The sequence below is a fragment of the Ambystoma mexicanum genome, chromosome 3q (genome assembly GCF_040938575.1).
Source record: "Ambystoma mexicanum isolate Mex_15411 chromosome 3q, UKY_AmexF1_1, whole genome shotgun sequence".
Lineage (NCBI taxonomy): Eukaryota > Metazoa > Chordata > Amphibia > Caudata > Ambystomatidae > Ambystoma > Ambystoma mexicanum.
In genome coordinates, this window is record NC_090926.1 from 69,205,480 (window position 1) to 69,231,205 (window position 25,726).

At 46.1% G+C, this 25,726-nt stretch overlaps 1 protein-coding gene across 1 annotated transcript in view; it reads right to left on the reverse strand.

Annotated features, from left to right (window-relative positions):
- Window positions 1-25,726, reverse strand: part of LOC138582136 (zinc finger protein 585A-like) — a 293,496-nt gene that overhangs the window by 44,465 nt on the left and 223,305 nt on the right. The window contains exon 11 of the mRNA XM_069653148.1: window positions 4,184-4,300. Coding sequence (XP_069509249.1) covers window positions 4,184-4,300 — 117 coding nt within the window. The remainder of the gene's footprint in view (window positions 1-4,183; window positions 4,301-25,726) is intronic.

The following is a 25,726-nucleotide window of genomic DNA, read 5'->3' on the forward strand; positions in this document are numbered from 1 at the left end:
TGTAATGAGGGGGTTGTCTTGTGGAGTCCAAAAGAAAATAGCTGAAGTGTATCCAAATGCCCATTATGCACACCAGCTTAACCTCGTCATGGAACAAGCTGTTTCAGAAATATCAGAAGTTAGAATTGTCTTTAGTGATATCTCTGGCTTTTGTGCATTTTTTTCTCATTATCCAAAAAGAAGTTCTAGATGAGGTATCGGATAAAAAACTTCCAAGACCATCGTGCACTTGCTGGAGCTGCCATATTTGGGTAGTAGAGGCCATATATCTGCATAGGGACGCACTCAATAGATGCTTTGAGATCACTGAAAAACGGGATGATTTTGAGGGAGGTATTGTGCATGAGGCCCGGGGAGTTCTTTTTATTCCTTTTTTTGTTCACTGACATATTGCCACATGTTAACATTCTATATAACCAGCTTCAGAAGTGAGATATTGATTCTGTGTATGTGCAGAAAGCTACTGCAACTTTTATCAAGTGCATTGGCAGAGAACGTGAAAGCACTGACAATTTGGAAGCTAAACTCCCATCAGAGGCAACTTTTGCAAGTCGCAATACTAGCATGACCACTCATTTGGCAAAAGAAGTATGTGACATCATAGTTACACATGCCCAAGATCGCTTCGCATTTACTAAACACTTGGAGGGGGCCAAATTGTTGCAGAGTGACCTATTTCAAACACATGGGTAGTTTTTTCCCCAATGATGCACTGACTGCAACTGTCCAAGCGTACCCCATGTTAAACAAGGAAAGACTGCGCATTGAGCTTTCAATTGTATGAGAGACCGGAATTAGGTAGTACAAGTGGGGCAACTTCTTTATTTAAATTGTTCATCGAAAACAATCTCGATGAAGCATTTTGTGAGGCAATGCATTTATTAAAGATACTGATCACTACACGCATGACAACAGCAGAGTCTGAACGCTGTTTCTCCACCCTGAAGCGAGTTAAACCATTCCTGTGAAACACAATGACTGAGGAACATCTGAATGCTTTGGCCATGTTGTCCATGGAAAAAGAACTCATTCAAGAGATCCCGGACTTCAATACACAGACTATTGATAAATTTGCCTCTCTGAAAAATAGACGTGCAAAATTTGTGTACACACTTTCAAAATGATTGAAAGCTGAATGTTGTTCTGTTACGAGTTATTTGCAGTTATTTTGTGAGCTATACCTTCATTTAATTATTTAATTGTTTCAATCTCTTTACATGTTATGATTTTGTGTATGGTCAGTGATCTATTTGACAGAACAGTGAGATATGGGAAGTTTATATTTAATTGTTGATCAGAATATGATGTTATGGTTGTTGATTGTGATAATACCACACTGAAAATAATAAACTTAGTTAACTATTTCTATTGCATTTTTCTTCATGCAATATGTATGTGCTATTTCTGTGACCTGAGCATTCCACGTGTTTCAACTTTGAGCAACTGAAGAAATGATGACACAGCGAGGCAGACAGCCATTAGATGTAGGACGAATGTTGCATTAATTTGAAGCAAACAAGTCATCTTTTAGCTTAGTTTCTCCTCTTTCAGATAATGCTTAAATCCCACCTTAGTAAAAGGATGAAAGCATATGAATGCCAGTGACAGCATGACAAAATTATATTTTTTCATCATTACTGGATATCTATATAATATATTTCTTTATGCATACAAGCTTGTATTTGAGAAGAGCTGGTACTATGCTGTATGATACAACATAGTACCAGCTCTTCTCAAATACAAGCCGCTGTAAAATACACCATCACACTTGCAAACGTAAGAATAATGTACCACCATTAGAATGTAAAACCTAATGGTTTTTATGTCATATTTCTGTGGGATTGGACAGTAACTTGCACATGTTGGAAGCCATTTTTCAAAAATATCCTCGCGGGGAGAGATCCTCCCTGTACACCCTTGGTGTGGGTTGGCTTGCACGCTGCGCTTGCTCCCTGATTCGCTCCCAGGAATTTACACACCACCACCTTTCAAACCCATCAGCCACCACTGAGTCACACTCCACCTCCTTTTTGCAATGCCACTGTCAAGAGCACGCACCTTGCGCTCGAAAATGATCAGACCACATCAGCCTAAGCTTTGAGGATCCACAATCAGATGCTGGCAGGTGCGTAGAAATATTAGAGGGGTCCTCCACACTTCTTCTCCCTGTGAAACTCTTACATCCACCCATTGTCTCATATTGCAGAGTGGATTACAGTACACATGCCCTATGAGGGGCAGTGGAAGAGGGGGCTCATCCGGGTGACCTCCTCTCGCAGTTCCACAGCCTGAGTCCTGCAGGCACCAATGCGGACAGTTCCACACTCCAGTGTACTCTCAAAATAGAAGAGTAGCATGGAGGATTTCAGCCAAGATCAGATGCAGGGTGAGTAAACGATAGTTAATGTGCATGGTGGGGCTTGACAAGCTTTTGTTGAAAGCTGCCATATTGCACTTGACCTGTCTAGTGCCCCCATTAAGTTAAAATGTGACATAAAAATGAGTGATGTGCACCTTGCCATTACCGTGTGACAATCTTGTGTTCTGTACCCTCAAATTCTTTATATTGTGTTGCATTCACACACATAGGTTGTGCTTCCATCTTGGGCTTGCACTCCCTTGCTTTGGGGATCACATGATGGATTCTGCTAGTATGAATGCTGCTTAGCACAAAGAAAACTATATTAAAAGGCTAAACCACTGTTGTTCAAGTTAAGATTTTCATAAATCATTAAGTGCACACCGCAAAATGAATTGATTGTAGGTGCTTAGAAAAGCAAGGCAAAGTGAAATCCAGGTGGGGCAGGATGTTCAATTTGAGCTTGATTGAAGAGCCAGATTTTTTATGTTTTCATTGGTACACATTCACCATCCTTTCCCCTCACTCTCTGGCCAGCCTCCCTTGGCCCTCCTCCTACCCCTACCTGCGAGGTTAAGAACCTCGGGGTCATCTTTGACTCCACACTTTCCTTCTCCACACACATCTCTGACGTCTCTAAAAAGTCAAACCTCTTACTGCACCTCCTCAGAGGTACTCTGCCTATCCTCTCCTTCCCTCAGAAGCTCACTGTCTCCCACGCTCTGGTTCTCTCTAGGTTGGACTACTGTAACAGCCTCTTTCTAAATCTACCTGCGTCCACTCTCTGCCCTTTACAACTAATACAGAAAAGGACTGCAAGACTTGTCCTTGGCCTCAAGACCTGGGATTGTATCTCTCCAGCTCTGAAATCCCTTCATAGGCTCCAGTGGATGCAAGAATTACATTGAAAACCCTCTGCATCGTCCACAAGGCTTTCTGGGGCCTGGGTCCAAATACCTTAAATTACCCCTCCGTAAATACCTCCCCATCTCAAGCCCTTTGCTCGTCTACTTCCAACTCCCTCAGGGTCAGTCTTTTTTCCGAGGAAACAAGCTGGTGTTAGAACTCTGTCTTCGGCTGGGGCCTCCTTTTGGAACAGCCTCCCTGCCACCTTGAAACTTGCGGAGAACCATCTCTGGTTCCGGAAGCACCTCAAGACCTTCCTCTTCGCTTCTGCCTTTTCCCCTCTTCTCCCCTGTTGATCTGTTTTCTATCTCGGCACTATGCACCTGCCCACCCTCTGTCCTTCGGGCCCAGGTACCTGCTCACCCTGCCACCCTCCTGCACTGCCTCCGGGCCACCCCTTGAACTGGGGTCTGTTTCTGTAGCTATACAGCTCCCCACCCACTTTCCTCCTGCACTTATCAGATATACCCTATCTGCTTAACCTAGCACTTGCCACTTGCTGGCTGCACTACCACTGTTTATCGCCTTTATTTATTTATTTTACTAATTATTTATTCCGTCTCTCCTCTGTTCCTCACTTTCCTCTTCTCCCCCCTTCCATGCACTTTCCCCCTTTTCCCTTTCCCATGCACTTGCGCGTTCTCAATGTCACTGGGCCTAGTAACATCGTTGTTTTTATTCTCCCCTGTTCTCCTCCCTTTGCCTGGTCGCGCTCTGAAACACTTGTGTATGAGCGCAATATAAATAAAATATCATTTAATTTCTGAATTGTAACATTGAAATTGCTTGACTGATTGGAGGGTTAGAGTGTTCAAATAAAACTGAAGGTTGCTAACATAACTGGGACAGATGTGGCATGGGTTGGTGTAAGGCATGTTGAGAGTGGAAAACAAAAGGTTTAAATAGTGTTGCTCTCACCTGGGATTAGGCTAGTAGACATTCCCATTTCCGCTGGACCATAGAAATCTGTGGGATAAGGTTCCTCTTCATGTTTAATCCTCAATAGCATATCTGGGCTAATTGCAGGAGTGTAATCTGAACAGAAGAAAATGTATGGTGTTACTTCACAGTAAGTAAGTAAGTACACATATAGCAACACCCATAAGGCTATTTTTCCTTTCTGTGCAATGTAAAAAAGATATGAATACTTTGGGTTAATATGTTTTGACATAACCTGTGGGTGTTATTTTTTCCATTGAACCAGTAAACACATGTCCTGGATTATGATTGGCCCCTTCGTGAATATCAGCTGTTGTAGACTGTAAAAGAGAGTGGAAATATAGAAAAAATACTTCGAGCCAGGAGTCCAAGGAAGACACAGAAAGCAAACAGTAAGATGCCTGACATTATCACATTATACCATTTGCTTTCGCTGAGGTTGTCAGTAAATGGAAAGACGATCACATGGACATATGCCTCCTTTGTTTTTAGAGCTGGCTTGATACAAACTACCTCATTCACAACCTTAGTGCACACATAACTTAGATGGACTCGACTGCCCATTGGCAAGCCCTTTACAGCATAGGTAATACCTTATTAGTCCACTGCAGTTTGCAGTTTTTCTTGGAGGAGATGTATATTGGCAACCTACTGTCTCACTGTCCTTATCCAAGAAGGCAAGCCCTTTAAAAGTAACACTAACAAATGTAGCTGCCCCCACCCTGATTATAAAACAAATGAATAACCATGCAAGTTAGAAAGTACTTTTTGCAACTTCCTGAATTGTCTGAATGTTTTACTTGCCTTTTGTGGTGGTCACGTGTGACATCTCTCACTGTGAAGTTGTGACACAATTTTTCAGACTCTTCATCAGCACTTCCTCTGTAGTTACTCATTTTCTCTAGGGTCCTTGGAATTTAACTTCAATCTTGGTTCTGCTCCTCTGGCCATAGGGTATTCTGCTGCTGACCCTGGCCATCAGGACGGACAACTGTGACACCTCCACTGCTATTTGCAAGTGTCAAGGCTGTGTAGCTTCAACAGTATTATTTATTTTTGCTACATGATATTTTTCCTGAATTAGTTTTTTGCAGCGTTTCTTACCACTATTTTTTACTGAAAAAATATAGATGCATTGATTGGGTTAGTTATAGAAAGGGGTAGGGGAGTGGTATAAGGGCATGTGTGGGGGGATTGGCAAAAGAAATTTGGCAAAAATGTAATTTCCCTAAATAAACTAGGGAATGCTTCATAGATCCATGTCAGCACGTTTTCCTGAACTGAATCTGCTATCAGGTGCTCCTAGGCTCAACGTTGTGTCTTTGATGTGTTGGATCAGTGTAGTACTGCAGCACTCCCAGCTGCTAAGAGAAGCCATTCACTCTGCAAACTCCACTTTAGCGGCATATTGAGTTGGCTTCAGATCTCCTCCGTTAGACCCCTTTTCCATCTCTGCATCTTGTGATAACGTCAGCTGTTCATTACCCCTAAAGAAGCACAGAAGAGCCCTGGGGGCCTCGGGGAGCCATCCACTTGATTATAAAACCTCTGGAGGTGGTAAATGGAGGATTCCCCAGAACTCTTGCAGCGCATCCTCTGTAAAGGCCCTGGTGCAAGGGAGGATTTAGAGAGAACAGGATATCTATGAGTAAAAGACAAGGAATCAAAACCCTGAAAGGCCAGTAGAGGAGAAGTAGAGTGAACTCAAGAACTACCACCAGCCTCCCCAGAAAGAAACGCAGGAGATCAGGCCCCGGAAAAAAAGGATGTGCAATTCACTTTTTTCTGACAGGTGGACATCTATTCTTCACAGACCTCAATCGCGGTTCCATGTGTGCCTACTCTGGCACGGTCTCTGGACTGGAACTTCATGGCCATCTGAAGGAAAGTTCAGAACCTACAGGCAGCTGACACTTGCACTTGTCATGGTGCCACTGGATAAGAAATAACTTCCTGTCAGGAACAGGGAGAGGCTTGTGAACCAGGTCCATGACTGCCATTATCCTGCCGCCTGACTCCAACATTGTGGACAGAGAATGTTTTACTTCGCGCTGCAGGGGCCTGGGCACAAGACGGTCTTTAGGCAACAAGTATGCACCACAGTGGCAGAAAACCTACCAACACTGGCCATTATATTGGAGAGGAGGTGGACATATTACACGAGGTCCATTCAAGAACTGCTTTGAATAAATTGCCCACTCAGAGAGACTGTAGAAGGAGATTGAAGATGGGTGGATGACAGGTACCCCCTTTTACTTTACTTTAAATACTTCTTCTACACTTAGCTCTTCTACATTCACTGCACCAGCCATTAACCTCTTCATGCATTTACTTCTTCATGCATTTACTTCTTCTTACCTCTACTTTGTCTGCATCTTCACATTGTCATGCAGGTAATGGCTATGGTAAGGTAAGCTGTAAGGGCAGGGTTGGGGTCAAGGATGGATTAGTAGGAAGAATATGGGTTACAAAAGAAGGGATGGTACATGGGGTCTCCCCCTGTACTGGTGAAGTGAATGTCCGAAGAAGGAAAGGTATAACAGGATAAATGTGAAGAAATTAATGTATGGCGGTGTGAATGCTGAAGAAGCAAAGACATACATCCAGATGATAGGACTGTGTCCCTAGAGGAGAGTCGTGACCAGGGAGATCACTAGTGACAGAATGAACAGTACTGAGCAGGGAGTAGGCAGCAGCAGTTGAGCCATATCTTGAGGAAAATAGGGCTGGACAGCTGGAGAAGGCTATTAACCTTGGCTCAATGCCTGTCCATAAGACAACTTACATAAGAGGGAGTAAAAGTAGGGACTCAAGAACTGCCAGCAAGAGAGAGGGCAGCAAGGCAATGAGGATCCTGCTCCTGGTTCCTTGATGGGGTTCTGAAGATTGGTGAGATCAACCTCCACCTCCCTTTATTTATTTTATTCATTTATTGGGTATTTATAATGCTTCTATAAAGCAAATGGTGTTTGAAGGCACCACAAGACAAAAGGGTTGGAGGGAGGGTGGAGGGGGGAAGAAGGGATGAAGAATTACAAAAAACGGTCTTACTAGGCCTTGTGTCATTTGATGGTGCAAATGCAGTAACAAGAAGTGCCGGGGAGTGGGAGGCGGGGAGTGCCGGTCAGAGCGGAATGCATTAATGCTAAAATGGGAAAAGATCATGCACATGCTGGGGGGAAGAGGGCCCCTGCGCTAGGCGAGTGCTACGGGGAGGCCAGGTGGACAAGTGCCACGGGAAACCAGGGAGTGCATGGAATGAGGGACCACATGCTAAGTGCGAGGTTGAGCTGGATCGGGCTCAGTATGGGTGTAGTCCCCACCAGGCTAGAACAGGGGGAGGGAACCCAGTAGGGCAAGTGCAGGTTTGGGGGGGGGTGGGGGTCAGGAGAGCACCAAGTGCTGGGGGTAGACTGTGCGATGAGGACCTGGTGCCCTGTATGACTCTGAAGGAACCAGGCAGCCAGCCACTATGTGGCAGAGGGGGGCATTAGCTGGGGAGGGGGAGGAGGAGAGGGAAGGAAGAAGAGAAAAGGAGGGTGTTGAGAAGCTTAAGGAGATCTGGCTCAAGCCTGAGAGGGGCAAGGAGGCTATTCCTGAGGGAGGCTCCTGCGGAAGAGAGATCTACCTCCCACTCTATGCTTGGAAAAGCATCTGATCTGCAGAGAAATGGAGCTAGAAGACCAAAGGTCTCTAGCAGGGAGGTATTTAGGGAGAGAGAGTAGGAGGTAGCGGGGTCCCATGCCCAAGAAAGCCTTGTGGATGATGCAAAGGATCTTGAACTTGATCCTCCCAACAACCAGGAGCCAGTGGAGAGATTTTATGGCTGGAGAGATGCGGTCCCTGAGTCTTGCAGTCCTATTCTGGATTAGTTGAAGGGGCAAAGAGAGGATTTAGGCAGATTGAGGAAGAGGCTGTTGCAGTAGTCCAGCCTACAGAGGACTAGAGCTCTGGAGACAATGAGTTTCTGGGGAAAGGTGAGGAAAGGGAGAATGCCTCTGAGGAGGTGCAGCTGAAAACTGGCCTTCTTGGCAAGGTCTGTGAAGTGAGCAGAGAAGGAGAGAGAGGATTTGAAGATGACACCAAAGCCTCACAAGAGGGTGAGGGGAGGGGGCCCATGGAGGGCGGTTAGAGAGTAGGAGGGAAGAAGGGAGCAGGGGTCCCAATGAGAAGGATCTCAGTCTTACTGGCATTAATGCAGAGATCGATAGCAGCACACCATGCCTGAATAGCAGTCAGACAGTTAGGAATGAGAGAGGAAGAAGAGGAGGAAGTGGAGGGAAAGCTTGAAGGCGAGCTATGTGTCGTCTGCATAACACTGGAAGTGAGGAGATAAGGAGGTAATCAAATAGGCTAGAGGGGCAAGGTAGATGTTGTAGAGCCTCAGAGTGGAGTATGATGGGGGAGAGAAAAAGGCCCAGTTGAACCTGGGAAAGTTGGTCAGAGAGAAAGGAGGTCAACCAGTTCAGTGCCAAGTCTGTGATGCCCAGGGTATCACGGAGACTATTTATAAGGGTGGCTTAATTGACCGTATGAAAGGCAGAGGAAAGAAGGATGAGAACGGAAGGAAAGTTGGAATCGAGATTTGTGAGCGAGTCTTCACGGGTGTTTAGGAGTGCAGTTTCCGTGTCTCTGGCTGCTCTGAAGCCAGACTGGTGGTCGTGGAGACAACCAAAAGATTCAGTGTGGTGGATCAGCGGTGAGATGATCAGCTTCTCCAAGAGTGTGCCCAGAGAGGGGGTAATGGAGATAGGGCGGTAGTTAGCCAGGCATGAGGGGTCGGCAGAAGGCTTTTTGAAGAGAGGATGCACAAGGGAGTGCCTGAGAGGTAGCAGGAAGGAGCCAGTGGCAAAGGAGTGATTGCAGAAATCAGCCAAGGCTGGAGCAAGGGATGCAATGTTGTCCTTGATAGTTCTCGAGGAGCAGTGGAGCACCTGTTTGGAGAGGATTTTCATAGAGAGGACTTGTCTAGTGATCTCATCCGGTGGTATGGGCGAGAAAGATGAGAGTAGGAGAGAAGGGGAGCGGGGCAATGGAGGCCTGAGAGTGGGTGAGGGAGAAGGGAGGGGTGAAGAGGAGAGTGAGGACAGGATTTCCTGAGTTTTGGTTATGAAGTGAGAGGCCAGTGAAGTGCAGAGGGTCTGGGATGGCAGAGGAGAGGTGGAGACTGCAGAAGGATTGGTGAGTTTCTTGTAGATTTTGAATTGTTCAGCCATGTAGTTAGTGGCCCCAGAGATTGCGGGTTTGAATATAGGCATTCTTATTCGAGCGGATGGAGAGTCTGTATTGCCTTTGGAGGAGGCAGCAGGCCAGTCTGTCAAAGGATGTGCTTAAGGAGGAATGAAGGTGGTGGCAAAAGCAGCAACAGACATTTGCTTCATCGTTCGAATGACAGAGAAGGAGACTGGCTGTGCGGGTAGATGCTTAGCCGGGGTACCCAAGAGATCCAGGTGAGAGGACAGGAGGGCATGGTCAGACTAGGAGAGGGGTGTAGTGAGAGGGTTGGAGATGGGATGTCTGCTGAGATGAAAGCATCCAAGGTGTGTCCAGCTGAGTGAGTTGGACCGGAGGGAAGAATGGTGAGGGAGAATGAGTCACAGAGGCTGCGGAAGAGTCCAGAGGCTGAATCAGAAAAGTCAAGGTGAATATTGAAGTCTCAGAGGAAGAGAAGCTTGGAGAGAAGAGATGAAGTCAGACCACTCTGAAAGGAAGAGGGAGACTGGACCAGGGGACCTGTATATCGTGGCAAGAGTCAGTGAGAAGATAGGAGAGACACCAAGCCTGTAGACGAGGCATTCGAAGAAAGAGTAGGTCTGAGGGGGTATGATAGTAGCAGGGACACATTCAGGGAAGAGCAGGGCCACTCCGCCTCCAAGCCGGTTAGGCCTGGGCTTAGAGAGGATCTTGTAGCCCTCTGGGAGGAGTGTGTCAAGAATAGTGACAGAGCTGGCAGTGAACCATGTCTCAGTGAGAGCGAGGACATCAAGGTTGAAGTGTTCAAGGAGGTGGCAGATGTCGCAGGAGTGTTTAACGTCAGAGTGAGAGTTGACGGTAGCTAAGTGGAGCTCGTTGCCACCTATGAAGGACTTGCGAGGAGGGGTACAGGAAAGTGGTATGGCTGTTCGTGGTGGCAAAGGGGCCGAAGGGGTGGCAGGAGAAGGGGGGAGTTGATGAGAGACGGAAGACATCCACCAAAAAGGAGGAGGGTGGGCTGAGGGCCCTGGGCCATGACAGTGCCATTCTGGTAGACATTAAGGATGCCACTAGAGGATGTGTGCCAACAGTACTTTCCATCGGGTTCCACGGTGGGATAGCTCAGGGGCAACACGTCTGTCTTGGAAGCAAGACAAGGCTTTGGAACACAGGTTCGAATTCAGGGCTTGCTCTTAGGAACTGGTCTCCGGTATTAAGCGCATTATAAAAGAACAATTATTATTATAATTAATGGGTGAAAAAGAGAAAGGGGAGAGGACTGATACCATATGGGGAATCCAAAGGTCCGGAGAGAGAACGACAAAGAGGATGTCAGTGACAGTCTGCCTGGAAGAAGCATTGACGTAGGTGTCAGTTATGGGCAGGCCAGGATTGGAGACCAGAAGATTTTATTTTTAATTCTTTCCTTACAGACTTCGAAAGCAAGGATGACCAACCTTAGCACTTACACGCTTTTAGGTCCACTGTATTCAATGTCCCACATTTACAAAACAGAGTGGAAAATGGATGTTTAAAAACAAGCAAAATCGCCTCTCCTCTTCCATTTGACGCTCCAAATGCCACCTTCAAATTATGCATTTCATACAGAATTTATGGCATCTGCCTGTTTTAGTGGGGTCTAATAGCAGGCGGACGTCATAGGAATCCATTAGTTTCATGCCAGCATGAAAATCTCACGCTGGTATTAAATAGAGAGATTTTACATGCAGAGTGGAAATTAAGAAGCAGACAAATATTTGCCTTCCGCATCTTGTGTCCCACTCTGCCTGCAAAACATTGGTAAAATCTCAGAAAGCAGTATAGCAAGGTTACATGGCTCTATGTCTTCTTTTTACTCCATGCTATACCACTCTGCCATGTTTGAAATTACCCATTGTTTGCTTATGTTATGTTAGCGTTTATCTATTACTTAAAGTGATTTTATTTCCCTGTAAAAAGTTAGATATTCTTTTGTACAACTATCTATAAAGAATATATTAAAAAATATATATTGTGTGTGCATTCTCTTACTGGTATTTTGAGTATTTACTGTACCTTTTAACAAGATTTCTGCTTCCATTTTGCCTTCTCTGACCATCCATAATACCAAATGGACAGCCAAGATAGTTAGAGGAAAAACCCTGTAAGCAAAGTAGGTTCATCTATGTGGCCTAAGTAAAAACCTCCCCAGAGAACCCACATTCTTGTTTGCCTGTTAAATCCTGCTTGAGAAGCTACACCGTAGGCTCTGTTCTACTCTGGGTGATATCTCTTTCTTGTTTTATTTGTTTTCTTTTGTTAGATGTTAATGTGCACTCATAGAGGTCTGCTCCTACATTTCTATCAGAGGCAGCTCCACAATCTATTCTGAATTCAGTATTTATATTTTTATTAAGGATTAGCCTTTGCATGCTGGCTACTTTTTGGAGCTTGGCCTCGTAGGAATATTTCAGAAATGCACGGGCCTAGTGCTCCCGCAGAGTTTTTAGAATTGGTCTTTGCATTTAGGCTATCAGCCGTCTCGTGCATTTTTGAAACACGCCGGCACTAGAGATCCTCCAGCTGTGCGTTATTTCTAGTGTTAGTTCCTGCTTCTGTGTCTGAGGAAGCATGATCTGCAATGTAAGGTGCCCTTTTTTTTACCCCACAACCACTACACTATCTTTTTGCACTGAGAAACCTCTCTAGGGTAATACATATTGTAGGGAAAGGAGAGCTGCAGTTTACAGAGTACTGTAGACTAAACCTTTTTATTTGATTTTAAAAGACAAAGGCCTGTAAAGATGTGTATGTGCCGTAAGAATTAGGGTGGCAATTGTTGCGTCAGGAATTTGAATGCCCCAGGCAGACTGAGTGGACTATCTGGCTGGAAATATCTAGCTGGCAGAATGGGCCTCCTGTGGTGGCTTAGTAGTGCTTGGCTGGAGATGGACTTTCCTGAAACTGACCACCCGAGACAAGGTACTTTCTTTTATGAATCTGCGCGAGAAGGGCCACTTAAGAATCTGAGACAGTAGTCTTGAGGAGAAAAATAAAATATGAATGTTAACAGGAGGGAATAGGACGAAATGTCTCAGTTAAAATTACCGACCCCACCAAAAGACCTAAAACACACACCACGAAAAGATCTAACTACCAAAAGTTTTAACTTTTTGTGGTATGTGTTTAGGTGTTTCGGTGGGGTCAATATGGGGCTGGGGGGTGTCCCCCGCAACACTCTGCTCACTACAGTGAGCGGGGGTTGCAGGGGACACCACCCCAGTTCCCCACCAGAACAAAAGAAAGAAGAAAAAAAAGCTGTATGCAGTATAGTGAGCGGGGTGTTGCGCGGGACACCCCTGCAGCTTACCCGAGCTAACAAAACAAAAAAAAAAAGCCGGGGGCTACAGGGGTGTCCCCCTGCAACACCCCACTCACTGTACAGTATAGTGAGCGGGGTGTTGCGGAGGACACCCCTGCAGCTCACCCGAGCTAACAAAAACAAAACAAAAAAAAGCCGGGGGCTGCAGGGGTGTCCCCCTGCAACACCCCACTCACTGTACAGTATAGTGAGCGGGGTGTTGCGGAGGACACCCCTGCAGCTCACCCTAGCCAAAAAAATATATATTTTTGTTAAAAAATCCAGGGGCTGCAGGGGTGTCCCCCGCAACACCCCACTCACTATACTATACAGTATAGTGGGCGGGGGTTGCAGGGGACACCACCCCAGTTCCCCACCAGAACAAAAGAAAGAAGAAAAAAAAGCTGTATGCAGTATAGTGAGCGGGGTGTTGCGCGGGACACCCCTGCAGCTTACCCGAGCTAACAAAACAAAAAAAAAAAGCCGGGGGCTGCAGGGGTGTCCCCCTGCAACACCCCACTCACTGTACAGTATAGTGAGCGGGGTGTTGCGGAGGACACCCCTGCAGCTCACCCGAGCTAACAAAAACAAAACAAAAAAAAGCCGGGGGCTGCAGGGGTGTCCCCCTGCAACACCCCACTCACTGTACAGTATAGTGAGCGGGGTGTTGCGGAGGACACCCCTGCAGCTCACCCTAGCCAAAAAAATATATATTTTTGTTAAAAAATCCAGGGGCTGCAGGGGTGTCCCCCGCAACACCCCACTCACTATACTATACAGTATAGTGGGCGGGGGCTGCAGGGGACACCCCCCCAGCTCACCCGAGCAAAAGGTAAAAACCCTGCAGCACACCCGTGCAAAAAAAATGAAAATGAAAACATTCTTTTTTAAAAGCCAGGGGCTGCGGGGATGTCCCCCGCAACACCCCGCTCACTATACTATATACTATAGTGTGCGGGGGTTGCAGGGAATTCCCCCACCCCCGCACCTCACCCAAGCAAATGTTTAAAAAATAAAATAAAAAGGACCCTGCGGCGCCAGTTCCCGATCACGGAAGTGAATGGGAACCGGCGCTGCAGGGACACAACACGTCTAAAGGAAAGGTAAGTAGGGGGTGGGGCTATGGTGGGGGTGTGAGTGAGGGTGTGAGTAAATCTGCGTGATTTGTAATGGAAATCTTTGCATGGGTAATGTACGAACATTTTGTAATGCGTGCATTTCCCATGCAAACATTTCCGTCGCGGGAAAATCACATAGATCCAACAGGAGTTGCTTGATGTGCATCATAAGGGTTTTCAAAATGGAGGTAATTAGGTAACTCTATAACTATACATGTTATAGCATTCAATTCATTCTAAAGACAGGGCTATATATGTTCAGAGTCTCAGTCAGGCAAAGTGGGTGTTTGGAGTAGTAGCTGGCAACAGGAGTTTGGAGCAAGTTTGAGAAAGAGGAAATAGTTTGGAGGGAGAATGATGACAGGAGGGGGGTGGAGATGAGAGAGGGTGAAAAGTCATCAGAAGGAGGAGGATGATTCAAGAGAGAAGGGGGAAGTTGGATCAAGTCATCAAGTGGAGGAGGTTGGTTTAAGAGGAAAGGGGGTGGCTGGGTTAAGTTATCTAGAGGGATTTGTTCTAAGAGAGGAGGAGGAGATTTGGTTAAGACACCACGGGGTTGGATGCTGGTTTGAGACACCAAGAGCTTGGTTACAGATATAAGGAGGGTGAATACAGACATCAGGGTGGTTGAGACATCAGGAGGGTGGTTATGGACATCAGGAGTTTTACCACAAGAGGAGTTTACAGGAGAACATCAGGAGAAAAGCCGGTTCATGGCTAGAAAGATCAGGAAGACATGAGAGGGTCTGCTTGGCTGAATGCAGCGAACATGGGTGAAGGATTCACACCCACAGTTTGTGGAGGAATGTTCCTGTGGCATGACATTGAGGAGAAGAAGGACAAGAGCATGATTAAAGAGGTGGTGAAGAGGAAATGAGTAAGAACTCTAAGGCTGCAAGGTGACAAAGCCCACTTCTGTGAAAACCCAAGGATGCTAAACCCTGTTCTCTCAGTACAAAGGTTGAAGCAGATAGGAGATGGAGACCCCAAAACGGCGAGAGAAAAAGTGTGCAAGAACACCTTTAAACTGGGACTAAAAACCAAGGAGAGACAATAGCAACAAGACCAGAGAAGAAGGCTGAAGGGCCCCACTGAACCAGAGACTGAGAACCCGGGAGAAGAGACCCAGAGAGGTTGAGAGAATAGGGGTGCAGGAAACTCTTTAAGCTTGAATTTCAGACCCCAGAACTCTTGCAGCGCATCCTCTGTAAAGGCCCTGGTGCAAGGGAGGATTTAGAGAGAACAGGATATCTATGAGTAAAAGACAAGGAATCAAAACCCTGAAAGGCCAGTAGAGGAGAAGTAGAGTGAACTCAAGAACTACCACCAGCCTCCCCAGAAAGAAACGCAGGAGATCAGGCCCCGGAAAAAAAGGATGTGCAATTCACTTTTTTCTGACAGGTGGACATCTATTCTTCACAGACCTCAATCGCGGTTCCATGTGTGCCTACTCTGGCACGGTCTCTGGAATGGAACTTCATGGCCATCTGAAGGAAAGTTCAGAACCTACAGGCAGCTGACACTTGCACTTGTCATGGTGCCACTGGATAAGAAATAACTTCCTGTCAGGAACAGGGAGAGGCTTGTGAACCAGGTCCATGACTGCCATTATCCTGCCGCCTGACTCCAACATTGTGGACAGAGAATGTTTTACTTCGCGCTGCAGGGGCCTGGGCACAAGACGGTCTTTAGGCAACAAGTATGCACCACAGTGGCAGAAAACCTACCAACACTGGCCATTATATTGGAGAGGAGGTGGACATATTACACGAGGTCCATTCAAGAACTGCTTTGAATAAATTGCCCACTCAGAGAGACTGTAGAAGGAGATTGAAGATGGGTGGATGACAGGTACCCCCTTTTACTTTACTTTAAATACTTCTTCTACACTTAGCTCTTCTACATTCACTGCACCAGCCATTAACCTCTTCATGCATTTACTTCTTCATGCATTTACTTCTTCTTACCTCTACTTTGTCTGCATCTTCACATTGTCATGCAGGTAATGGCTATGGTAAGGTAAGCTGTAAGGGCAGGGTTGGGGTCAAGGATGGATTAGTAGGAAGAATATGGGTTACAAAAGAAGGGATGGTACATGGGGTCTCCCCCTGTACTGGTGAAGTGAATGTCCGAAGAAGGAAAGGTATAACAGGATAAATGTGAAGAAATTAATGTATGGCGGTGTGAATGCTGAAGAAGCAAAGACATACATCCAGATGATAGGACTGTGTCCCTAGAGGAGAGTCGTGACCAGGGAGATCACTAGTGACAGAATGAACAGTACTGAGCAGGGAGTAGGCAGCAGCAGTTGAGCCATATCTTGAGGAAAATAGGGCTGGACAGCTGGAGAAGGCTATTAACCTTGGCTCAATGCCTGTCCATAAGACAACTTACATAAGAGGGAGTAAAAGTAGGGACTCAAGAACTGCCAGCAAGAGAGAGGGCAGCAAGGGAATGAGGATCCTGCTCCTGGTTCCTTGATGGGGTTCTGAAGATTGGTGAGATCAACCTCCACCTCCCTTTATTTATTTTATTCATTTATTGGGTATTTATAATGCTTCTATAAAGCAAATGGTGTTTGAAGGCACCACAAGACAAAAGGGTTGGAGGGAGGGTGGAGGGGGGAAGAAGGGATGAAGAATTACAAAAAACGGTCTTACTAGGCCTTGTGTCATTTGATGGTGCAAATGCAGTAACAAGAAGTGCCGGGGAGTGGGAGGCGGGGAGTGCCGGTCAGAGCGGAATGCATTAATGCTAAAATGGGAAAAGATCATGCACATGCTGGGGGGAAGAGGGCCCCTGCGCTAGGCGAGTGCTACGGGGAGGCCAGGTGGACAAGTGCCACGGGAAACCAGGGAGTGCATGGAATGAGGGACCACATGCTAAGTGCGAGGTTGAGCTGGATCGGGCTCAGTATGGGTGTAGTCCCCACCAGGCTAGAACAGGGGGAGGGAACCCAGTAGGGCAAGTGCAGGTTTGGGGGGGGTGGGGGTCAGGAGAGCACCAAGTGCTGGGGGTAGACTGTGCGATGAGGACCTGGTGCCCTGTATGACTCTGAAGGAACCAGGCAGCCAGCCACTATGTGGCAGAGGGGGGCATTAGCTGGGGAGGGGGAGGAGGAGAGGGAAGGAAGAAGAGAAAAGGAGGGTGTTGAGAAGCTTAAGGAGATCTGGCTCAAGCCTGAGAGGGGCAAGGAGGCTATTCCTGAGGGAGGCTCCTGCGGAAGAGAGATCTACCTCCCACTCTATGCTTGGAAAAGCATCTGATCTGCAGAGAAATGGAGCTAGAAGACCAAAGGTCTCTAGCAGGGAGGTATTTAGGGAGAGAGAGTAGGAGGTAGCGGGGTCCCATGCCCAAGAAAGCCTTGTGGATGATGCAAAGGATCTTGAACTTGATCCTCCCAACAACCAGGAGCCAGTGGAGAGATTTTATGGCTGGAGAGATGCGGTCCCTGAGTCTTGCAGTCCTATTCTGGATTAGTTGAAGGGGCAAAGAGAGGATTTAGGCAGATTGAGGAAGAGGCTGTTGCAGTAGTCCAGCCTACAGAGGACTAGAGCTCTGGAGACAATGAGTTTCTGGGGAAAGGTGAGGAAAGGGAGAATGCCTCTGAGGAGGTGCAGCTGAAAACTGGCCTTCTTGGCAAGGTCTGTGAAGTGAGCAGAAAAGGAGAGAGAGGATTTGAAGATGACACCAAAGCCTCACAAGAGGGTGAGGGGAGGGGGCCCATGGAGGGCGGTTAGAGAGTAGGAGGGAAGAAGGGAGCAGGGGTCCCAATGAGAAGGATCTCAGTCTTACTGGCATTAATGCAGAGATCGATAGCAGCACACCATGCCTGAATAGCAGTCAGACAGTTAGGAATGAGAGAGGAAGAAGAGGAGGAAGTGGAGGGAAAGCTTGAAGGCGAGCTATGTGTCGTCTGCATAACACTGGAAGTGAGGAGATAAGGAGGTAATCAAATAGGCTAGAGGGGCAAGGTAGATGTTGTAGAGCCTCAGAGTGGAGTATGATGGGGGAGAGAAAAAGGCCCAGTTGAACCTGGGAAAGTTGGTCAGAGAGAAAGGAGGTCAACCAGTTCAGTGCCAAGTCTGTGATGCCCAGGGTATCACGGAGACTATTTATAAGGGTGGCTTAATTGACCGTATGAAAGGCAGAGGAAAGAAGGATGAGAACGGAAGGAAAGTTGGAATCGAGATTTGTGAGCGAGTCTTCACGGGTGTTTAGGAGTGCAGTTTCCGTGTCTCTGGCTGCTCTGAAGCCAGACTGGTGGTCGTGGAGACAACCAAAAGATTCAGTGTGGTGGATCAGCGGTGAGATGATCAGCTTCTCCAAGAGTGTGCCCAGAGAGGGGGTAATGGAGATAGGGCGGTAGTTAGCCAGGCATGAGGGGTCGGCAGAAGGCTTTTTGAAGAGAGGATGCACAAGGGAGTGCCTGAGAGGTAGCAGGAAGGAGCCAGTGGCAAAGGAGTGATTGCAGAAATCAGCCAAGGCTGGAGCAAGGGATGCAATGTTGTCCTTGATAGTTCTCGAGGAGCAGTGGAGCACCTGTTTGGAGAGGATTTTCATAGAGAGGACTTGTCTAGTGATCTCATCCGGTGGTATGGGCGAGAAAGATGAGAGTAGGAGAGAAGGGGAGCGGGGCAATGGAGGCCTGAGAGTGGGTGAGGGAGAAGGGAGGGGTGAAGAGGAGAGTGAGGACAGGATTTCCTGAGTTTTGGTTATGAAGTGAGAGGCCAGTGAAGTGCAGAGGGTCTGGGATGGCAGAGGAGAGGTGGAGACTGCAGAAGGATTGGTGAGTTTCTTGTAGATTTTGAATTGTTCAGCCATGTAGTTAGTGGCCCCAGAGATTGCGGGTTTGAATATAGGCATTCTTATTCGAGCGGATGGAGAGTCTGTATTGCCTTTGGAGGAGGCAGCAGGCCAGTCTGTCAAAGGATGTGCTTAAGGAGGAATGAAGGTGGTGGCAAAAGCAGCAACAGACATTTGCTTCATCGTTCGAATGACAGAGAAGGAGACTGGCTGTGCGGGTAGATGCTTAGCCGGGGTACCCAAGAGATCCAGGTGAGAGGACAGGAGGGCATGGTCAGACTAGGAGAGGGGTGTAGTGAGAGGGTTGGAGATGGGATGTCTGCTGAGATGAAAGCATCCAAGGTGTGTCCAGCTGAGTGAGTTGGACCGGAGGGAAGAATGGTGAGGGAGAATGAGTCACAGAGGCTGCGGAAGAGTCCAGAGGCTGAATCAGAAAAGTCAAGGTGAATATTGAAGTCTCAGAGGAAGAGAAGCTTGGAGAGAAGAGATGAAGTCAGACCACTCTGAAAGGAAGAGGGAGACTGGACCAGGGGACCTGTATATCGTGGCAAGAGTCAGCGAGAAGATAGGAGAGACACCAAGCCTGTAGACGAGGCATTCGAAGAAAGAGTAGGTCTGAGGGGGTATGATAGTAGCAGGGACACATTCAGGGAAGAGCAGGGCCACTCCGCCTCCAAGCCGGTTAGGCCTGGGCTTAGAGAGGATCTTGTAGCCCTCTGGGAGGAGTGTGTCAAGAATAGTGACAGAGCTGGCAGTGAACCATGTCTCAGTGAGAGCGAGGACATCAAGGTTGAAGTGTTCAAGGAGGTGGCAGATGTCGCAGGAGTGTTTAACGTCAGAGTGAGAGTTGACGGTAGCTAAGTGGAGCTCGTTGCCACCTATGAAGGACTTGCGAGGAGGGGTACAGGAAAGTGGTATGGCTGTTCGTGGTGGCAAAGGGGCCGAAGGGGTGGCAGGAGAAGGGGGGAGTTGATGAGAGACGGAAGACATCCACCAAAAAGGAGGAGGGTGGGCTGAGGGCCCTGGGCCATGACAGTGCCATTCTGGTAGACATTAAGGATGCCACTAGAGGATGTGTGCCAACAGTACTTTCCATCGGGTTCCACGGTGGGATAGCTCAGGGGCAACACGTCTGTCTTGGAAGCAAGACAAGGCTTTGGAACACAGGTTCGAATTCAGGGCTTGCTCTTAGGAACTGGTCTCCGGTATTAAGCGCATTATAAAAGAACAATTATTATTATAATTAATGGGTGAAAAAGAGAAAGGGGAGAGGACTGATACCATATGGGGAATCCAAAGGTCCGGAGAGAGAACGACAAAGAGGATGTCAGTGACAGTCTGCCTGGAAGAAGCATTGACGTAGGTGTCAGTTATGGGCAGGCCAGGATTGGAGACCAGAAGATTTTATTTTTAATTCTTTCCTTACAGACTTCGAAAGCAAGGATGACCAACCTTAGCACTTACACGCTTTTAGGTCCACTGTATTCAATGTCCCACATTTACAAAACAGAGTGGAAAATGGATGTTTAAAAACAAGCAAAATCGCCTCTCCTCTTCCATTTGACGCTCCAAATGCCACCTTCAAATTATGCATTTCATACAGAATTTATGGCATCTGCCTGTTTTAGTGGGGTCTAATAGCAGGCGGACGTCATAGGAATCCATTAGTTTCATGCCAGCATGAAAATCTCACGCTGGTATTAAATAGAGAGATTTTACATGCAGAGTGGAAATTAAGAAGCAGACAAATATTTGCCTTCCGCATCTTGTGTCCCACTCTGCCTGCAAAACATTGGTAAAATCTCCGAAAGCAGTATAGCAAGGTTACATGGCTCTATGTCTTCTTTTTACTCCATGCTATACCACTCCGCCATGTTTGAAATTACCCATTGTTTGCTTATGTTATGTTAGCGTTTATCTATTACTTAAAGTGATTTTATTTCCCTGTAAAAAGTTAGATATTCTTTTGTACAACTATCTATAAAGAATATATTAAAAAATATATATTGTGTGTGCATTCTCTTACTGGTATTTTGAGTATTTACTGTACCTTTTAACAAGATTTCTGCTTCCATTTTGCCTTCTCTGACCATCCATAATACCAAATGGACAGCCAAGATAGTTAGAGGAAAAACCCTGTAAGCAAAGTAGGTTCATCTATGTGGCCTAAGTAAAAACCTCCCCAGAGAACCCACATTCTTGTTTGCCTGTTAAATCCTGCTTGAGAAGCTACACCGTAGGCTCTGTTCTACTCTGGGTGATATCTCTTTCTTGTTTTATTTGTTTTCTTTTGTTAGATGTTAATGTGCACTCATAGAGGTCTGCTCCTACATTTCTATCAGAGGCAGCTCCACAATCTATTCTGAATTCAGTATTTATATTTTTATTAAGGATTAGCCTTTGCATGCTGGCTACTTTTTGGAGCTTGGCCTCGTAGGAATATTTCAGAAATGCACGGGCCTAGTGCTCCCGCAGAGTTTTTAGAATTGGTCTTTGCATTTAGGCTATCAGCCGTCTCGTGCATTTTTGAAACACGCCGGCACTAGAGATCCTCCAGCTGTGCGTTATTTCTAGTGTTAGTTCCTGCTTCTGTGTCTGAGGAAGCATGATCTGCAATGTAAGGTGCCCTTTTTTTTACCCCACAACCACTACACTATCTTTTTGCACTGAGAAACCTCTCTAGGGTAATACATATTGTAGGGAAGGGAGAGCTGCAGTTTACAGAGTACTGTAGACTAAACCTTTTTATTTGATTTTAAAAGACAAAGGCCTGTAAAGATGTGTATGTGCCGTAAGAATTAGGGTGGCAATTGTTGCGTCAGGAATTTGAATGCCCCAGGCAGACTGAGTGGACTATCTGGCTGGAAATATCTAGCTGGCAGAATGGGCCTCCTGTGGTGGCTTAGTAGTGCTTGGCTGGAGATGGACTTTCCTGAAACTGACCACCCGAGACAAGGTACTTTCTTTTATGAATCTGCGCGAGAAGGGCCACTTAAGAATCTGAGACAGTAGTCTTGAGGAGAAAAATAAAATATGAATGTTAACAGGAGGGAATAGGACGAAATGTCTCAGTTAAAATTACCGACCCCACCAAAAGACCTAAAACACACACCACGAAAAGATCTAACTACCAAAAGTTTTAACTTTTTGTGGTATGTGTTTAGGTGTTTCGGTGGGGTCAATATGGGGCTGGGGGGTGTCCCCCGCAACACTCTGCTCACTACAGTGAGCGGGGGTTGCAGGGGACACCACCCCAGTTCCCCACCAGAACAAAAGAAAGAAGAAAAAAAGCTGTATGCAGTATAGTGAGCGGGGTGTTGCGCGGGACACCCCTGCAGCTTACCCGAGCTAACAAAACAAAAAAAAAAAGCCGGGGGCTGCAGGGGTGTCCCCCTGCAACACCCCACTCACTGTACAGTATAGTGAGCGGGGTGTTGCGGAGGACACCCCTGCAGCTCACCCGAGCTAACAAAAACAAAACAAAAAAAAGCCGGGGGCTGCAGGGGTGTCCCCCTGCAACACCCCACTCACTGTACAGTATAGTGAGCGGGGTGTTGCGGAGGACACCCCTGCAGCTCACCCTAGCCAAAAAAATATATATTTTTGTTAAAAAATCCAGGGGCTGCAGGGGTGTCCCCCGCAACACCCCACTCACTATACTATACAGTATAGTGGGCGGGGGCTGCAGGGGACACCCCCCCAGCTCACCCGAGCAAAAGGTAAAAACCCTGCAGCACACCCGTGCAAAAAAAATGAAAATGAAAACATTCTTTTTTAAAAGCCAGGGGCTGCGGGGATGTCCCCCGCAACACCCCGCTCACTATACTATATACTATAGTGTGCGGGGGTTGCAGGGAATTCCCCCACCCCCGCACCTCACCCAAGCAAATGTTTAAAAAATAAAATAAAAAGGACCCTACGGCGCCAGTTCCCGATCACGGAAGTGAATGGGAACCGGCGCTGCAGGGACACAACACGTCTAAAGGAAAGGTAAGTAGGGGGTGGGGCTATGGTGGGGGTGTGAGTGAGGGTGTGAGTAAATCTGCGTGATTTGTAATGGAAATCTTTGCATGGGTAATGTACGAACATTTTGTAATGCGTGCATTTCCCATGCAAACATTTCCGTCGCGGGAAAATCACATAGATCCAACAGGAGTTGCTTGATGTGCATCATAAGGGTTTTCAAAATGGAGGTAATTAGGTAACTCTATAACTATACATGTTATAGCATTCAATTCATTCTAAAGACAGGGCTATATATGTTCAGAGTCTCAGTCAGGCAAAGTGGGTGTTTGGAGTAGGAGCTGGCAACAGGAGTTTGGAGCAAGTTTGAGAAAGAGGAAATAGTTTGGAGGGAGAATGATGACAGGAGGGGGGTGGAGATGAGAGAGGGTGAAAAGTCATCAGAAGGAGGAGGATGATTCAAGAGAGAAGGGGGAAGTTGGATCAAGTCATCAAGTGGAGGAGGTTGGTTTAAGAGGAAAGGGGGTGGCTGGGTTAAGTTATCTAGAGGGATTTGTTCTAAGAGAGGAGGAGGAGATTTGGTTAAGACACCACGGGGTTGGATGCTGGTTTGAGACACCAAGAGCTTGGTTACAGATATAAGGAGGGTGAATACAGACATCAGGGTGGTTGAGACATCAGGAGGGTGGTTATGGACATCAGGAGTTTTACCACAAGAGGAGTTTACAGGAGAACATCAGGAGAAAAGCCGGTTCATGGCTAGAAAGATCAGGAAGACATGAGAGGGTCTGCTTGGCTGAATGCAGCGAACATGGGTGAAGGATTCACACCCACAGTTTGTGGAGGAATGTTCCTGTGGCATGACATTGAGGAGAAGAAGGACAAGAGCATGATTAAAGAGGTGGTGAAGAGGAAATGAGTAAGAACTCTAAGGCTGCAAGGTGACAAAGCCCACTTCTGTGAAAACCCAAGGATGCTAAACCCTGTTCTCTCAGTACAAAGGTTGAAGCAGATAGGAGATGGAGACCCCAAAACGGCGAGAGAAAAAGTGTGCAAGAACACCTTTAAACTGGGACTAAAAACCAAGGAGAGACAATAGCAACAATACCAGAGAAGAAGGCTGAAGGGCCCCACTGAACCAGAGACTGAGAACCCGGGAGAAGAGACCCAGAGAGGTTGAGAGAATAGGGGTGCAGGAAACTCTTTAAGCTTGAATTTCAGACCGTAGAGAGAGTCCCAGAGTAGAAGGGGGTTGAAGATTTCAGATACCCTTTTAAGCCAGACCCTCTGCTGCCCTAACAGACGTCTTGAAGGGACACCTGTTTATTAGAAGAATCATTCAGTTTAATTTGATTTATGATTACAGTCCCCTGTATATTGTTTTACGCCAACCTGTCTTATATTACCAAAATAAAAAAGTAGTTTGAACTGCAATTCTGTCTTGGCCTGGTCATTGATCCCTGTCACATTTGTGACAATACATACATACAGTTAAAGATAACATCTAAAGTGATACCGTCTTAATGATGGCAGGTGAAGAGGCTCGAACCATTGCTCAATTGGGCATTACAGGATATGGATCAATCTAATCTGGTTCCAAATACGAATACATAGGATGGGCAGACAAAGAGAGCAAATAGGTGAATGAAGTGAAAAAAAATGATTACAGACAGATGATAAATACATGCAATATAGATTGTGAGATTAATGAACAGGAGAAATTGATAGCTATAATGGATATGGGAAGAGAATGGATAGATGGATGGAAAGGATGGCCTTAATAATGGAAAGTAAAGATCCATTTCTAGAAAGGATGGCTGGAAAGAATAGATGCTGTACAAAAAGGATAGATACTAGATGATGGATTCCAATGCCAAATGAATCAGATGGCTACATAGGAATGATAGACAAATAGCACAGGCGGTGAGAATCAAAAGCCAGCCAAATATGGTGGATGTTAGAGAAAGGAAGGGTAAACAAATTGTAAGGACAAAAGGTAATACTGGACAGATACAAAGGACAGACAGATAGATATGAATTATGGAGGCAAACATAGATGGATAATATGAGTTGACAGCTGACTAGAACAGACTAACAGGAACGGTGGAAGGATAGGCAGATGGGTTATGGAAGAAAGTATGGGAGGACGCATGGACTGAACAGGATGGAAAACATAAGAATAGACAGGTAGAATATATGAGGACAATATATATGAAGGATGGAAAGGAAAATAGGGTGTTTGGAAGAAAGAACAGAAGGAATGGAAGCTTGAGAAAATGTGTGACTCCAACCATCCTTTCTCCCCCAAACTTTCTGCATTCTTTCCTTCTCCAATCACCTTTCTTTGTACCCATGCAATTCCGCTCTTTCGGTCATCTCATGCCTTCCTCTCATCTCCTTTCTCCCTTGCTTTTTCATTCTCATATCTCTTTTCCTCCTTTGTCTAATCTCATTTCTTCTCTTCTCTCATCCTTTGTCCTTCATTTCTTGCTAGTTCATATGACCTCTTCTAACATTCTTCATCTCAATTACTTGTTTTCTTCTTTTAATATATGTATGTCTTTCCTTTCACTAATCTCCTCGATGTTTCTTACTTCCTATCACACCCTTTCTTCTTTTCTTCCACTTGTTGTAGTTTCCATTCCTTCCGTATTCTGCACTTGAAGAGATTGCTGCAAAATGGACTCAACATTAAATGCTAATTAAACAGTTAAGTGATGTTAGGTAAGGTATTTTCAGTGTAAAAGTGTATCCCTATTTCCTACATTGCAAAGTTTTTTGGGGACAAAAATGATTTTACACCCAGAACCTTTATTAGAGGTAATTCAATATTTTTATTAGAAACCTGCTTGTGTTTATTTGTGATCTGAGGTGAGGTGTATTGTTACACATGTTTGTGGTGTACTAGTGCTACTTCAAATGGACTATTATTATGTGTGTCCTACTCGTCTTGTGGGCTAGAACAGAACATTGTTAAGATTGAGAGCTACTTAAAGCAAGCAATGGATAATCACAATGGCATTTTTAGTGAGTCCTGTTTTAGTTATGGTTAGAAACGAGAATTTGGTATATTCTATTGTTTTTTAAAGCGGGTCATTGATG